Here is a 16,110-nt window from a genome sequence, read left to right on the forward strand (position 1 = left end):
GTCATCTGATAAAGCCAATAGCTAACTATAAAAAAGAACTAAAAAAACTCTCAAACATCAATACTAAATATCAAAATAATCCCTTTCAACTGTAAGTTAGTGTAGCTACTATGGAAAACAGTATGAAGATTTCTTAAAAAACTAAAAATAGAGATGCCGTATGATCCAGCAATCCCACTCCTAGGTGTATGTCCAGAAAAAACTCTAATTGGAAAACATACATGCACCCCAATGTTCACAGCAGCACTATTTACAACAGCCAAGTCATGGAAGCAAACTAAATGTCTATTGACAGATGTCTAGATAAAGAAGATGTGATATATACAATGGAATAATACTCAGCCATAAAAAAGAATTAAATAATGCCATTTGCAGCAACATAGATGGACCTAGAGATTATCATACTAAATGACATTAAGTCAGAAAGAGAAAGACAAGTATATGAAATCACTTATGTGGAATCTAAAATATGATACAAATGAACTTATCTATAAAACAGCAACAGACTCACACACATAGAAAACAAACTTATGGTTCCCAAAGGGGAAAGTGGGAAGGGGATAGAGATAAATTAGGATCTGGGATTAACAGATACACACTACCATATATAAAATAGATAAACAACAAGGTCCCATTGTATAGCACAGGGAACTATATTCAATATCTTTTAATAACCTATAATGAAAAAGTATGAAAAAATACATGTACAGCTGAATCACTATGCTGTACGCCAGAAACTAACACAACATTGTAGATCAACTATACTTCAGTAAGATATAAAAAAATTAAAAATAAAACAAAGGAAATAGCAGGCATAGATTATGATGAGACATAAATAAACCAAACAAGACAGAATATAAAAAAAATCATTTTCAAAAAAGGGTTTCTTTTAATTCCTACTGTGTATAGTCAAGTCAGCAAACCATTTGTTACTTACAAATGAAAATGACCAGAAAGCTGAAATGAGACTTATCTTCAATAAGTATATAAGAAAGCAGCAGCTCTCATATTTATTATGTACCAGATACTGTGTTTTACACTGCCAATTCTCTTAACAATCCTTTAAAATAGACAATAACAATATTATCACATATATTGCATTATCCTCAATTTACAAATGAGGAAACTGAGAAAGAGAGGTCAAACAACTCGCCCAAAGTTATATAATGAGAAAATGGCCTAACCTGAGTAAGCAGCCTGGACCTGGAGTCCATGTTTTTAACTACTCTTTTATGCAATCTTTTATATAAATGTTTCTTATCATTATTACTAACACTGCTCTATTTTTTTCCTTCCTCCAACTCAGAAGTATAGAATAGCCTTATTTCCTTTAGCTAGTAAACTGCAAGTTTTTGTTAATCCTATAAATGTATATTACCCATAGCTAATTCAACAACAAATATTTTAGTAGCAACTTAATAATTCTCTTGCTTTGTTAATGATATGGAAAAAAACTATCAAAAGCACACAGTGAATCTCTGACCTCTTCTGAAAAATTATCAGACAGATCAGGACATTTTTGAGAATAAAATAGGGTGAGACATCTCTTCCAGAAAACAGATGTACACTTTGCCCAGAACAAAATGGGAGGTGTGGTCACCCTACCTGCTTTGTAGTTTGCAGTCTCCACTGGTATGAAATACTGGCCAACTATGTACTACACAAACCCGGATTACTCCTGACTTTTCTGCCCTGATACAGAAAATGCTTTTCTCTTCCCTTAGTAATATATAAACCAAGCAAACTTAATTCCTCATCCTTGGAATCTGACTTTATGTCTACAGTTCATATCACATTCCTATTAATATTCATGTAAAGTCTCCTCTGACCTCTGGCTTCCTTAGAGCCAGTCATGTAACACAGAGATTTTTCTTTACCAAAGATCGGTTCAAATGGTCTGACAAGGCAACAAACAAGAGAGGAAACACGAGTATGTGATATTCAAGTTTCTTTTTCTTACATTTACTTAAACTTACGTGTTAGAAAAAATATTTTTTGAGAAAAGCAAATATAAAGTGCCTATTTGCATTCTATCATTTGCATTTCTTTAAATCCCACATATACATGAGCCTGTATTTTAACAGACAGCAATCTTCATTCTTGTTTTAAAAGTCTTCACTTGCTCAATTAATACAATACTCAAACTACAGAAAATTTAAAATAAGGTTAACTAATCTGTTTGGCTTACCGAGAATCAGAGCAAATTAGTAACAAGGCTAAGATTAGAAATCAAAGTTATATATCCTTTAAATCAGCCCTATCTCACAATTGTTTCTGCAATTAGCAGTGCTATTATCATGTAGTTTTAATAAACTTCCCAAATATTTAATATGTAAAAGCACAAATTTCAGTCATTTTGGAAGGCAATTACTTATATACTGGGCAATTTATATCACAGTACACTTGCTGTGATGATCAAATGATAGTGTCTGTCAAGCCCTTACTAGACTATATTACAAACAAGGCTTACTACATAAATACCATGAACACAATCTCAACTGTCAGATGAAAGAAATATATATATATATATATTTTAAGAAGTGTAAAAAGGTACAGCTCATCAGTGGTAGAGCACATGCTTAGCATGCACGAGGTCATGGGTTCAATCCCCAGTATTTCCACTGGGAAAAAAAAATATATATATATACACACATATAAAACTGTCAGAATTATTCTCAAATTACAGATAGGAATTTGAAGCTCAAAAAAAGTTGTCACTTGCCTCAGGTCACACTGCCAACAAAAATTTATGTTTTCAAAAAGACTGGAAAACTCTCAAGAATTAAACTTTAAAGAAAACAAAATTTAAGCAAAACACTGAATATAGGAACAATACATTAAAATGCTATAAGCACTATCAGAGCTAAAGATTCATTTTCCATTTTCACTTAAAGATATTCGAAGAGGAGGTTAAAAATCTTTTTCTAAGACTCCACAATGATAGCTGGCTTAGTTTCTCAGCTTCCTCTACTTTCCACTCCTCTGCAATAAACACACTGACCTCAGAAACTGTACGGTCAAAATTTAAGTTCCTATGTAGAAGACCAAAATTACAGGTTTGAAATGTTCATGTCTAGTACTAAGGATCAGTTCCATTAGCTGATAAGTAATATGGAGCTAGGAGATAGCCTGAACAAACCCAAAATGATACAAAATAGTTGAAAACCAGTATTTCTAGTTATTGGTTTTTCACATTCTAGTTATATAATTTGAAGCACCATGAGACACTTTTATTTCTTTATGTTCACTTCTGAGCATTTTATTCCACTTTTCACACTTCAAAAATAATTTCTACTTCATTTGCAGTCCACTGTATCCGAAAATATTATTTGACAATGTTTTCATTCATTTTTAAATTCTGCATCCAGCTTCAATAAATATTCTAAAATCAAATAGTTCAAAAACCACTCAGCAATTCACTTATTTACAATTCTTGACAATCATTCACAATTCATTCAGGTACTTTCTTCTTCTAAATCATTTTTGAAAACTCATTTTCAGTCAGTGACTATCTAATAAATAATCATGTATTTATACAAAATTAAGCTAATGGGAAAAACTGATTACTGTACTTGGGGTAAAAGGTACAACAACACTACCCACAATTACTACAACATAAAATTAATGAAAAATTATCTTGTCAAATATTCTACTTATTTCAGACTCTAAGGCTAAACTAAAATTTAAAATGTTATCATCTAAGAAAGCAGAAAACTTTAGGGTGAGGGAAAGCCCAGTGGTAGAGTGCATGCCTAGCATGCATGAGGTCCTGGGTTCAATCCCCAGTACCTCCATTAAAAATAAATAAATAAATAAACCTAATTATCTCCACTCATTAAAAAAAAATTGAAAAAGCAGAAGACTTTAGAAGTCAGATAAATTATTTTAAAAACTATGCAACATTCTGATGTACACCAGAAATTGACAACATCATAAACTGACTATACTTCAACTGAAAAAAAATTACGTAACATCTGGAGGAAAGGGGAATGGGGATTTACTGTTTAATGTGTACAGAGTTTCAGTTTTTTTTGTTTTGTGTTATTTTTTAACAGAGGTACTGGGGATTGAATCCAGGGCCTCGAGCATGTGCTATACCACTGAGCTATTTACTCCCACCCCTGAAGTTTCAGTTTTGCAAGATGAAGAGTTCTGGAGATGGATGGTGGTGATGGTTGCACAACAGTGTAAATGTACTTAATACCACTGAACTGTACATTTAAAAATAGTTAAGACGATATATTTTATGTTATGTGTATTTTGCCATAATTAAAAATAACTTTTAAAAATTATGAGTTATTAAACATCCTAGGGTGCCTAAAAGTCACTGCTATCTAAACAAGTGATTATAAATATTCATTTTTAGGGAAAAACTCAAATAGAGACAGAAATCCAATTAAAAAATTGCCAAACAACTAGAGCAGACATAACTGGCTGAAAATATTGGAAGGGGGAAATGATCTGAAAAATGAATAAAATGTTAGCAACCATAAAAATATGAGAAAATCGCAAACTGTCTCCTTGGTGCTCAAAAATTTAAATAACTCGCTAGCAGCCAGAAGGGAGCACATTGCTGTTTCAAACTTATGGAATTTGTTGTGACAGAATTTGTTGGAACATATTTGACAATTTTTTGAATTATCCAAACGTTTTTACCTCTTCCCAAAGAGGCAAACATTTTAAGTGTCTCCTTCAGAACAGAGTGAGAAAAAAACAATTAACTACTCAAGTCAATACAGCTGTTTGTAAGACCAAGTTAAAAACAGTTACATCTAAGTTATTACTTAAAATAGGATTCCTTGTCTGCCTGTAGATTTCTACTGCAGAATAGCTAGGTAATTTAGAGTTCTAATTCCACCTCCAATAATTACTTGCTGTATGACCTTGGGCAAGTTTCTTAAATTCTCTGTGCCTTAGTTTCTTTATCTCTAAAATAGAGATAATAATGCTACCTATTAGGTTTGAGTAGATGTCTACATATGTACGCATGCAAAAATAAGCCTGACACCTAGTAAGCACAATACACGTGTACACCACTATTACAGTATTACTGTTATCATTACTATTATCTATGCCACTGATTCCAGTTATAAACTAGTTAAGCTGGGGTCTCTCCAGAAAAATGCACATGAGTAAAAGATTTTGAACACAACTGCAGAGGACTCATGGAACCCAAATTAGAGAAGTCCTACCAAAACAACTTAGAAAAAGTAAAGTGGTTATTAATGCTCCCTTGTGCTATGGACCTCCTCAGTAGTCCAATTAATCTATGAATTCTCATTTCAGACTAATGTTTCTCAGTATATGAAATACATAGGACCACAAAATAAACCAATTACATTATAGTAATCAAAATATTTAAAAAATTTTAATTTAGTAATAAATGTGCTTCTTTACTAATGCATTAAATAACAAGTCTTTTTACATATAACAAGGAGTTATGAGCATAAACATTTCAAGATACCTGCAAAAACTGTAATATGATATGAAAACATTTCTCTTCTTGCATTCATTTCATTAGCATGAAATTTCAAGAATTTTTAATTCCTTTCAAGAATTTTTAATTCCTTTCAACTAGAAGCTAGTGAAAATAAACAGGCAATTTTTTTTTGCCTCAACTAAGTTCATGAACTTCCTCAATTCTAACTAGGGATCAGATTAAGAACTCTTGGTTTAGGTAAAGGAAATGCAAAAATAAGTTTTGGAGTCTTGTGTTCCAGACTTCAGACTTTAGTCCCCACATTATTTACACCTGAATGACCTTAGACATCAAACCTCTGAGCTTTGGTCCCCTCATTTAAAATAATTCCTACATCAATGAGGTTACAAGGATTGAATATTAGTTAATAAAATGCCAAATGACCAGTGTGTTATTTTTCATTGATATTAATACCATATGATTAGACCAAATATTTAGTTGACAGTTAATTTTCAATAAAATTCATATGTGAAAAATTAAAGCTCACATACTGATTTAAAAGGAAATGGTTAATGGAAATATTAATTATACGTAACAGCTTTTTGAGAGCCATGATTTAGCATTAGAATGACCTGTATCTAAATCCTAATTACACTACTTTAGTTTTACTAAGTTAACTTCTCCACCTCAGTTTTCTCATCTTTAAAACACTGCAATGTTGTTTTAGAAACAAGAGAAGATCTAACTTAAACACTCAATAAGTGAAACTATTATTAAAGTTCACATTTTTAACAAAGCCAAAGCAATCAATTCGTAACTCAAAAGTTTATTTTGGAATCCATGTTGATATAAACAAACTTCACAGTCCTTTGCCTGGCAAAACACATATACATTTAAAATCTGCAGATTTACTAGGCATAACATTCCTAACACAAACCGGCACTGCTTGAAATCATATCCAATTTCTTATTCTGACCAGCGAAAACGAGGATAAAAAACGATCAACAGAATGGGTTCAATAATTTTAAATCTCTGCATAATTTACTTGGAATGTTTCAATGAATGTTTATTATTAATATTAGGCATACTCCAAGGTATCTGTCTCTTTAAAACTCAATTTAAAAATCTCAAAATTATCACCTATACACTGTCAATGAGATTAAAAAAAAAAAGTAAAAGCATATATATTTACTTTATGCCAGAATACTATAGGTTAAGATCCCCCCGCCCCTCTGATAAAAACCCGCCATAGACTGGCCCTGGCTCCCGAACCAATATACAACCTGTAAATTCCTTCCCTCATTGAAAAGATTCTTTTTATGGGCATAGTTAACAAGTGCCAAGTTGCCAAGTTGCAGCTTTGCTGGTTTGACGTTTTCACTATGCAAGAACAATATGATCTGGAATTTACTCAAAGCATTAGCCAGGCAGTCAGCTGATGCTCACTGCACACAAGAGAAAGACAGAAATAAGAGAAATTAAACCTCGTATTTGTGTAAAATAGATACCTACTACCTTTCAAATTAAAATAGGCCAACAGCAGACGTTCCAACTAAAGTAATAAAAAGTATTTCTATTGTTAAACAGCAATACAAAAAAACCCAAAACGCCCAAAACACCTGGCTTTCCCCGAGCTAAGTTTGTCTCGTTCTTGGAATTTTTCTTGTAAAGGGTTTTAATCCGTTCATAAAACCAGCCCCTCAACGCGAAGCCGCTGCCTGAGTAACTTTTACAAAAGGTCAAAGCGGTGCCTTTCAAGGCTTCCAAACCCTATTGGCTTCTCCTCCGTTCACGGTAACTCACTTTCCACCCAAAGAACGTTCCAGAGACCTACGGACGGGTACCAAACAAAATTTGGTGGGGGTTGCTAAAACGAGGCTTTCAACTTTCTTTTCAAAACACTCCTACCGAATTTCACCTTCCTCCCTCCGCGGCCCCACATGTTGCTCGCCTCCTCCCAGAGGGCCGCGCGAGGCCTCGCTTCACCCCCGGAACGCGCCCACCTGATTACCCTTTTCTCCGCAGACTCCGCCTCCCCCCCCCCCCACGCCCGCCCGCTTGCCTCCTTTAGGAGGTCCATATGGGACACTTTCCCCTTCCTCCGATCGTCACGCCGCACCAGACAAGCCTCGATCCTCCACCTTCAGTTCTCTCCCACCACGGCCCTCACCTCCCACCGCCTCCTAAAGTGTTGCGAGCGCGCAGAGCGGAGCCGCGGGCCTGCACGGCCCAGGTGCTGTGTCAGCCTATCTGCCGGTTCCGCGCCCCGTACGGCCTGGAAAGTCACATGGCGCTGGGACCGGCCGGCGCCTCCACACTCCTGCCCTTCTCAGAGCAGGACAAGATTCCCAAGTCCACTCACCTCCACGAAGAGCAACATGTCTTCCTCCGCTCGGCCCAATCGTTCTCGCCGACGCTACTCCAACTGGCTTACAGGCCCGAGCCCCAGACGCTAGGATAAGGACACTCGCCTGGCCCCTCCACCCGGCAGTGGACCCGGCTCCTCCCCTGCCGTCAGCCGCTGCGGCCTGACCCGCCCAGTCCCACCTCCCTTGAAACAGCAACTGTTTCCGGCTCTAGAGAACAATTGCTTCCGGGAGAAGAGAAAATCCTCAGCGCGCTTAACTTTCGCACTACCTTTTCCAGCCGCAGTATGGACTGTACTATCATCTGGCTGGGGTGGGGGAGGGATCCGAGGAGGGCACCATTCTGTGCCACGGGGGTGCGTAAAAATCTCGGAAGCGGGTTATGCCTTGCCAGATAGCTGCCGCGGCCGTAATAACAGTCCTCGTGGCCCAAGACCTAGTTCCGAGAAAAAGCCGAGCTTGTGCAAATTGTGCTGAAAAACGCCCAGCCCTGCCGAAAAGGCAGCGGCTCCGAGGAAAAAAGTAGAGGAAGGAAAAAAAAATTCAGCAGTAATAGCAACTGCTGTACATTAAAGGCCTACTGCGTGCTTGGCACTATTCTAAGTATTTTACGTTAATTAATCTTAAAACAGTCCAATGCAGTAAATACTGTTTTCCCCATTTTACAGTTGAAGGAGCCCTCTAGGAGGGCGGTTTTCCTTTAGACACACCTTTAAAGAACTTTGCCTCCAATTCCCTTGAATTAGGTACCCACATCTCTGCTCAACATAAAGCTACTTCATAATACTTAGTCTAGATAGCTCGTATTGATGTTTTGCCAGTAATTCGAATGAAATACAATAAAAACAAAGAAAGTTTTGAATTATCTTTATAATTTTCTGTTAGATAATCCAAATTTCTTATTATCTTTAGCAACACCTGCTAGGATTTATTCCTCCCTTTATTAGTCCCATTTCGATATCCTAGCTCAGACACTCATCGTTTGAAATAATTTTGTGCTGCTCCTCTCCAGTGGATTTTTCCTATTCTTTTATTTCAAAAAACTTCCTAAATTGAAGGTTTCATTTTCACCAAACTGTTACTATTTGCTTGCAAGACCTTACCATTCTGATCCCTTGTAATCTCCCTTACTTAACCTCAAATGAATCTCATTTTTCATTTAGACATCAGATTAATTCCCCCATCGAACTGCCGATATTGGGTTCCATACTCTCCCTAATCAGATCCCCCAGTAAACTCAACATTACTTCATCTCTATTAAACCAATCTCCTTACTTTTCCCCTGAAATACAAACTCAGCACTCACCTCCAAAGCCATGGCTCAGGGTGTCTTCCCTATCTGGAATGCCTTCATTTGTCAATCCACCTTCTCTCTCCATAAGGTTTTCCCAAAGACTGCTCCCCACAGATCGCTTCTTCATGTCCCTTGTTAGCACCTGAATATTATATTCTATCTTAAATTCTTTTCTTCTTTTTGTTTCTTCACAGGTACCCTATCATATATTCTTCACAGTCTAAGATAATGGTAGCCACATAGTAGTGTCTCAACAAATGCTTGTCAAATTGAAGAGATTTTTAAAGTTTGCTTTTAAAAGCCTTCATTTCTTAGTTGCTGATGAATTCCATGCTGCATAAAAAAAAATACGAGAGGGAGAGAGAGCACAATAATGCTAAATTAGTTTAACTGACAAACATGTAGGCTACTTTCTGAATGGCTAAGGTAAGCAATTTAAAGAAAACAAGAGAAATAAGTTATTTAAGGATCTCACAATCTGATATTATTATCAACAAAGTAATTAAATAGGTTAATTGATAATATCAAGAAATGCTGGATAATGATGGATATTTTCATCAAACCTCACATGTATGAAAAAAAATGATTCTCCTTAACTGTGATCCTTTCAGAAAACATGAACTTTCTTGAATAAAGTCTTAATTGTGATTATGGGAAAGGAGTGAGTAATATTTCATGACTTGGGAGAGGGTGCAGTCTAACAATAAAGGAAAGTATTCTGAGGCTTAAAAGTTTCCATTGGAGAGGAGTTTTAAACTGTAATGGATATCCAAATTTTAAACAGTTTCCATGGAGGAATGAGGAATAATATGCCAAATGTTGGAAAAAGAAAACTAAAGTACAGCATCTGGTTTTGAGTTCACCAACTAATGGATAGAGACAAATAATATATAGTTACACTTCAATAAGTACTATAAGAGAAAGTTTACAAAATGAGTTGGGAACTCAGGGGAGGGAGTAACTTAGATAAGGGGGATCTTTAAGAGAAGGGAAAATATTTTTGCTCTTATATATTGCTTGATATATATTTTTTAACTTATTTTTTTAATGGAGGTACTGGGGATTGAACCCAGGACCTTGTGCATGTTAAGCATGTGCCCTACCACTAAGCTACACCCTCCCCTCAATTGCTCAACATTTTTAAAAGACAATTTATGATCCTCTGTGTCCCATTCTGAAGGACTGAAACACAAATTGTTTAACTTTACAAATTTACAACAAGCACTCAACATAGGACTAAGTGTACAATAAGTTTACCATAGGAACTCAACATAGGAAGTTCTTGTAGAGAAACTGTTATACATCCACAATTTGTATAAAACCTTAAACCTACAAAATTATATCATGTAGTTTATGAATTTATACACCTGCAGTAAAACTGTGTAAACATAGACAAAGCATAAATACATCAAATTCATGCTTGTTAAGGCCTCTGAAAAGGGACGAAGGGGAAGGGAAGGAGTCTGGGGAGAACGCCCAAGGGGACTTCAACTTTAATCTCTAATGCTTTCCTTTATTTAAAAATATCTGAAGCAAATATGAAAAAATGTTAAAACTGTTCATTCTAGGAGATAGGCCTATGGCTGTTTGTTATATTACTTTCTGGACTTTTTCACATTTTTTTAAAATTAGAAGATAAAAAAGCTACATAGCCAACAAAACCATCTGTCAATTGCTTGTCCCCTATATCCTTTCACCTCCACTGCAATCAAAAGAGCTGCTCAAAGTACTCCTCCTTCAGTTAGAAGCCTCTAAGCGTTCCTTTCAATTTCTCAGCCAACTATGGAACTCCAAAGCCTTCTTTAGTCAGGCTTGAAAAAACGAGCCACTAGGTAGTGCAGAGTGTGATCTTCATCCAAATACTGTCTTCCAAGTTACTACATATCTAGGAAAAGTTGAGGGGCAGTTGAGGAAGTTGCAACACAATTATTCTATTACAGGCTTAAAAGTTCTTAAGCAAAAACCTCAGGAAGAGAGACGAACCAGGATTACATTTCACACACTGGATCTTGAATTCTAACACCTAGACTTTAAGTTCATTTAAGCAGAACTATCTCTTCTATTTCTTTTAGCATTCCTGTTGTCTGTTCTTTCCTATCCTCCCTCCCCCTTCACCATCAACCATCACAGCATATAGAATGCCTAGTTCTTTGCATAGAGTAAGCACTCTTTAATTGTTTGAGTCAATGATAAAGTCACAATGGGTCTATTATGACATCACCAGGACTGGAATACTATGGCTAGTATCAGGAAGGAGCAGAAAAGGCCTCTTCTAGCTTCCTATGGGACACTTTTATTAACATTTCCCTATATTCTGTGAAAAAAGAAGAAATAAAAGAAAATCACTCAACTTTCCAAAACATTTATCAAAATGCAAACTGAGACAGATAATGAACATGAAGCAGAAAAAGAAACTTTGGATTTCACCATAAGGTACAAAGATGTCCTTGACAGATCAGACATCCCTAAGCTTGAGATCCCATTCACAATACAGGATGTCATCGCTAAGACTGAGCAAGCACAGCTCCATCGAGCCAGAGAGGTAGGTAGTAAATGAAAAGTTTATAGATTGCAACTTTTTTTTTAACTTTCTGCAACCAGCTACATTTTTTAAAAGAGCTCACTTTATTTCTAAAACACTTGACTTTGTTTGAAGTAACTTTGATTTCAAATGATAATGTCACCTGACTCTGGATAACAAGCTCCAGTTTTATATTAATCTCTTTCATTTTCATATCAGAGTTAATCAAGGTTTTTAAAAAATGAATCATATGTGCCTCTGAGTGATGGGGATAGAAGGAAAAAATAAAAGCTATAGCTAATGTTGATATCTAATTTTAGTCAATAGTTTTCATTTGTTCCCAACTGAGTTTTCATCAACTAGTTATTAACAAGAAGAAACATGATTGAGTTCTACTTCGTTTCTTTCCGTTGAACACTTCATGGAAGAGGGGTTTATTGGCCAAAAAAGAAATCCAAGGACAGTAAACAAAGAGTTGAAGTAATATAACAATCAAATAGACCCTAAACCACTAACGCTATACCTATACTGCATTCTATTCCCTCAGACAGAATACAGCAAAATTGGTCAGGTTAAAAGAAATGAACTCAGGGGAAGTTCTTCCCTACGTGTAAGGAGTGTTAAATATTTGTACTTTCTCATTCTCCATTTAGATTTACCCCTGCTCCAATTTCCTACAACTAGCAACAATAACACAGTGTTTACTTTTAACACCTTTATTGAAGTATAGCTGGCATACAATAGACTCTATTTTTTTAATGTAAGTTTTAAGAAAAAATTTAAAAATACTATATAAAGATACAAGTTTTAATATATATACACATCTGTGAAAAATGTCATCACTACCAATAGAATGAACTTACTCATCACCCCCAAAAGTTTTTTCATGCCCCTTTACAATCCCGCCTACACATTCTTCCCTGTTCCCACCCAATCCCCATTTAACCACCAATCTGTTTTCTGTCACTATAGATTATTTTACATTTTTAAAGATTTTCTGTAAGTGGAATCATACAGTATTTACTTTCTTTTGTCTGTTTTCTTTCACTTAGCAAAATTCTTTTGGGATTCATCCACATTCTTGCATGTATGAATGAATAACTCATTGCTTTTTACTGCTGAGTATTCTTCCATGGCATAGGCATTTGGGTTGCTTGGGTTTCAGGGTTGTTACAAATAACGATGCTATGAACATTCACGTACTTATTCATGACATTTTGTGGGCATATGCTTTCATTTATTTTGGATACATACTTAGGTTTGGAATGGCTGGGTCATGTGGTATATAAATGTTCAATTTGAAAAATAAGCTACCAAACATTTAAAAAGTAGTTATACTATTTTTATAGTCCCACAAGCAGTATATGAGATTTTACATTGCTCTGCATCTTTATCCATACTTGATGTTGTCAGTCTTTTTAATTTTAGCCATTCCAGAAGGTATGTAATAGTATCTTATTGTGGTTTTAATTTGTGCTTTCATAATAACTAAGGATTTTGAGCAACTTTCCATCAGCTTATTTGCCCATATTTTCAAAACTGAGGGTCCTGGGTTCTTCTTATTCATTTTTGAATATAGTTATTTATTCTGAATACAACCCCTTTATCAGACAGATGATTTGCAAATTTTTTTTCACATTTTATGGCTTGTCTTTTTCATCTGCTAATAGTGTCTTTCAAGGAACAAAACTCCTAAGCCCAATTTATGATCACTTTCTTTTGTGGCTCACACTTAGGGTGTGGTATACAAGCAAACTTTGCCTGACCAAAGGTGAGAAACATTTTCTCTTATGTATTCTTTTAGGAGTTTTATACTTTTAGATTTTACATTTAGATCTATGATCCATTTTTTCTCAATCTTTCTATATGATATCAGATACGGATCGAGGTTCTATTTTTTTAAGGAATTATTCTAGCTTCATTTTGTTCAAAAGCTGCCCCTTTCTCCATTGAATTGCATTTGCACCTTTATTGAAAATCAATTGACTATATATGTGTGTGTTAACGTACACTCTAGTCTGTTCTCTTGATCTATTTTTCTATCTTTATGCCAATACCAGTCTCTAGATTACTGAGGTTTTGTAATAATTCTTAAAATTGTGTAGTTTTAGTTCATCAACTTTGTTCTTTTTCCCAACTTCTCTCAGATCTTCCTTTTATCTCCTTTTCCTCTTCTTTATCCTCACTGCTTTTTCCCTTTGCTTTTCCCCAAGAAATTTAGAATCGGTCTGTCAAATTCTACTGGAAAAGAAAAGCCTGCTGGTATTTTGATTGGGAATGAATTGAATTTGTAGACTAATATGGGGAGAATTGAAATCTTAACTATATTGAGTCTTCTGACCCCTAAACACAGCATATCTCTCCATTTATTTAGGTCTATTTTTTTTCAGAAGTGCTTTCATAGCTTTTGTCAGATTTATCCCTAAGTATGTCCTATTTTTTTATACTATTGTGAATAATGTTGTTTCTCAATTTCTATTCTCAATTGTTCACAACATAGAAATGCAACAGATTTTTGTATATGAATCTTGCATATTGAAACCCAGTTTTAGTCCTCATTGATTTTCTTTGTACATTCTTTGGGATTTTCTACATAGACAACCTGTCATGTACTAGTTGAGGCAGTTTTATTGCCTCCTTTCATATCTGTGTGTATTTAAACTTGGTTCTTGACTTTCTGGATAGGATAGGGCCTCCAGTTTCAAGCTGAATAGAGGTAACAAGACATCCTTGCTTTGTTCTTGATGTTAGGGGAAAGCATTCAGTCTTCCACCATTAAGTATGATAGTAGCTGTATGTATTTTATGGCTCTTTATCGAGTTCAGGAAACTTCTTTCTTTTCCTAGTTTGCTGAAAATTTTAATCAGGAATAAATACAGGGTTTCTTCAAAAGCTTTTACAGCATCTAGGGGGATAATCATGTGGGTTTTTTCCCCCCTCTCTTTCTTTGAATTTGTTAATATAGTAAATTACATTGACTTATGGATGTTAAACCAACCTGGCATTTTGGGGATGATTTATCCCATCTACTCATGATGTAGCATTCTTTTATTACCTTGTGTTTGATTTGCTAAAATTTTGTTAACAACTTTTGGGCGTATGTTTATAAAGTATATTGGTCTGTAATTGTGTTTTCTTGTAATGCTTTTGGTTTTGGCATTAGAGTAATGCTAGCTTTATAGACTCAGGTAGAATATTCTTTTCAGTTTTCTATAAGAGTTTGTTGAGAATTGGCCTTTCCTTTTATATGTTTAGTATAAATAGCCAATGCTTGGGTATGTTTGGAGAAATAGTCAAGGAACCATTTAGACTTGGGGTTTAATTCATGGAAAGATTTTAAGCTACAAATTCAACACAACAAAAAAATAATCATAGAGCTATTCGATTTAGCTGTTTCTTTTTAAGTGAGCTTTCACAGTTTGTCTTTCAAGGAACTTGTCCATTTCATCTGAGTTGTCAAGTTTATTGGTCTAAAGTTGTTCATAGTATTATCCCTTATGATCTGTAAAATCTGTAATAGTGTTACCTTAATTTGTCTTCTCTGTCTCTCCTTACCAGTCTGGCTAGAGGTTTATCAATTTTATTGATATCAAAGAATCAGCTTTTGATTTCACAGATTGTCTTTAATTGCTTTTCTCTTTTTCTATTTTACTGATTTCTGCACTCATCCTCATTTCATTTACATTGTTTTCTTTGGGTATAATTTGCTCTTCTTTTCTCTAGATTCTTAAGGTAGAAGCTGAAGTTATTGATCTGAGAACTTTTTTCTTTTTTAATAAGTGTTTTTTCCCATATATTTCCCTCTCTGCAAATGAAAATGCTATGTTTTCATTTTCATTCATTTTAAAATCCTTTCTAATTTCTTTTTTGATTTTTTTCTTTCACCTATGAGTTATTTAGAAAAGTGTTATTTAGTTTTCATATATTTGGAGAACTTTTTCTCTTATTTATCTCTAATTTAGTTTCATTGGGGTCAGGGAACTTATTTCATATGATCTGAATCCTAGTAAATTTCTTGAAATTTGTTTTATGGCTCAGAAAATGGTCTACTTGGTAAATGTTATGTATGCACTTGAATACAATTTGTATTCTGTTGTTGAAAGGAGTACTCTTTAAAATAACCATTACGTTGTTAGTTTGTAGTAATGTTCAAGTCTTCTGTTGTTTTTTTCTCAACTTTATCTATCAATTATTGAGAGAGGGGTTCAGAAATGTTTGACTATAATTGGGAATTTTTCTAATTCTTCTGTCAGTTCCACCAAATTTTCTTCATGTATTTGGAATCTCTGTTATTAGGTGCCTAAACATTTAAAATTGCTATGTTCTCTTGACGAATTGGCCATTTTACCATTATGAAATGACCCTATTTATCCCTAGTAATATACTTTTCTCTATAATGTACTTTGTTTGTTATTAATATAGCTACTCTAGTCTTCCTTTGATGAGTGTCACTATCCTTTTCTCCCCCCGATCCTTTTATTTTAAACATATTTGGGCTATTATATTTAAA

General features: G+C 34.8%; 2 protein-coding genes across 8 annotated transcripts in view; one reads left to right on the plus strand and one right to left on the minus strand.

Moving 5' to 3' along the window:
* The window catches only part of LARP4 (La ribonucleoprotein 4), a 132,497-nt gene that overhangs the window by 51,723 nt on the left and 64,664 nt on the right, over positions 1-16,110 (minus strand). For 2 of the 7 annotated variants that reach the window (XM_006202965.4, XM_006202964.3), the window contains exon 1: positions 7,782-7,947. In XM_006202965.4, coding sequence (XP_006203027.1) covers positions 7,782-7,799 — 18 coding nt within the window. In that variant the 5' untranslated portion in view covers positions 7,800-7,947. Of the gene's footprint in view, positions 1-7,781; positions 7,951-9,091; positions 9,413-10,776; positions 11,177-16,110 lie in introns of those variants that run through there. The other 5 variants (XM_072972821.1, XM_072972818.1, XM_072972820.1 and 2 more) reach the window with 5 other exon arrangements.
* Positions 11,346-16,110, plus strand: part of FAM186A (family with sequence similarity 186 member A) — a 58,999-nt gene continuing 54,234 nt past the window's right edge. Inside the window, exon 1 of the mRNA XM_072972817.1 lies at positions 11,346-11,621. Coding sequence (XP_072828918.1) covers positions 11,451-11,621 — 171 coding nt within the window. The 5' untranslated portion in view covers positions 11,346-11,450. The remainder of the gene's footprint in view (positions 11,622-16,110) is intronic.

Source organism: Vicugna pacos, chromosome 12, assembly GCF_048564905.1.
Source record: "Vicugna pacos chromosome 12, VicPac4, whole genome shotgun sequence".
Lineage (NCBI taxonomy): Eukaryota > Metazoa > Chordata > Mammalia > Artiodactyla > Camelidae > Vicugna > Vicugna pacos.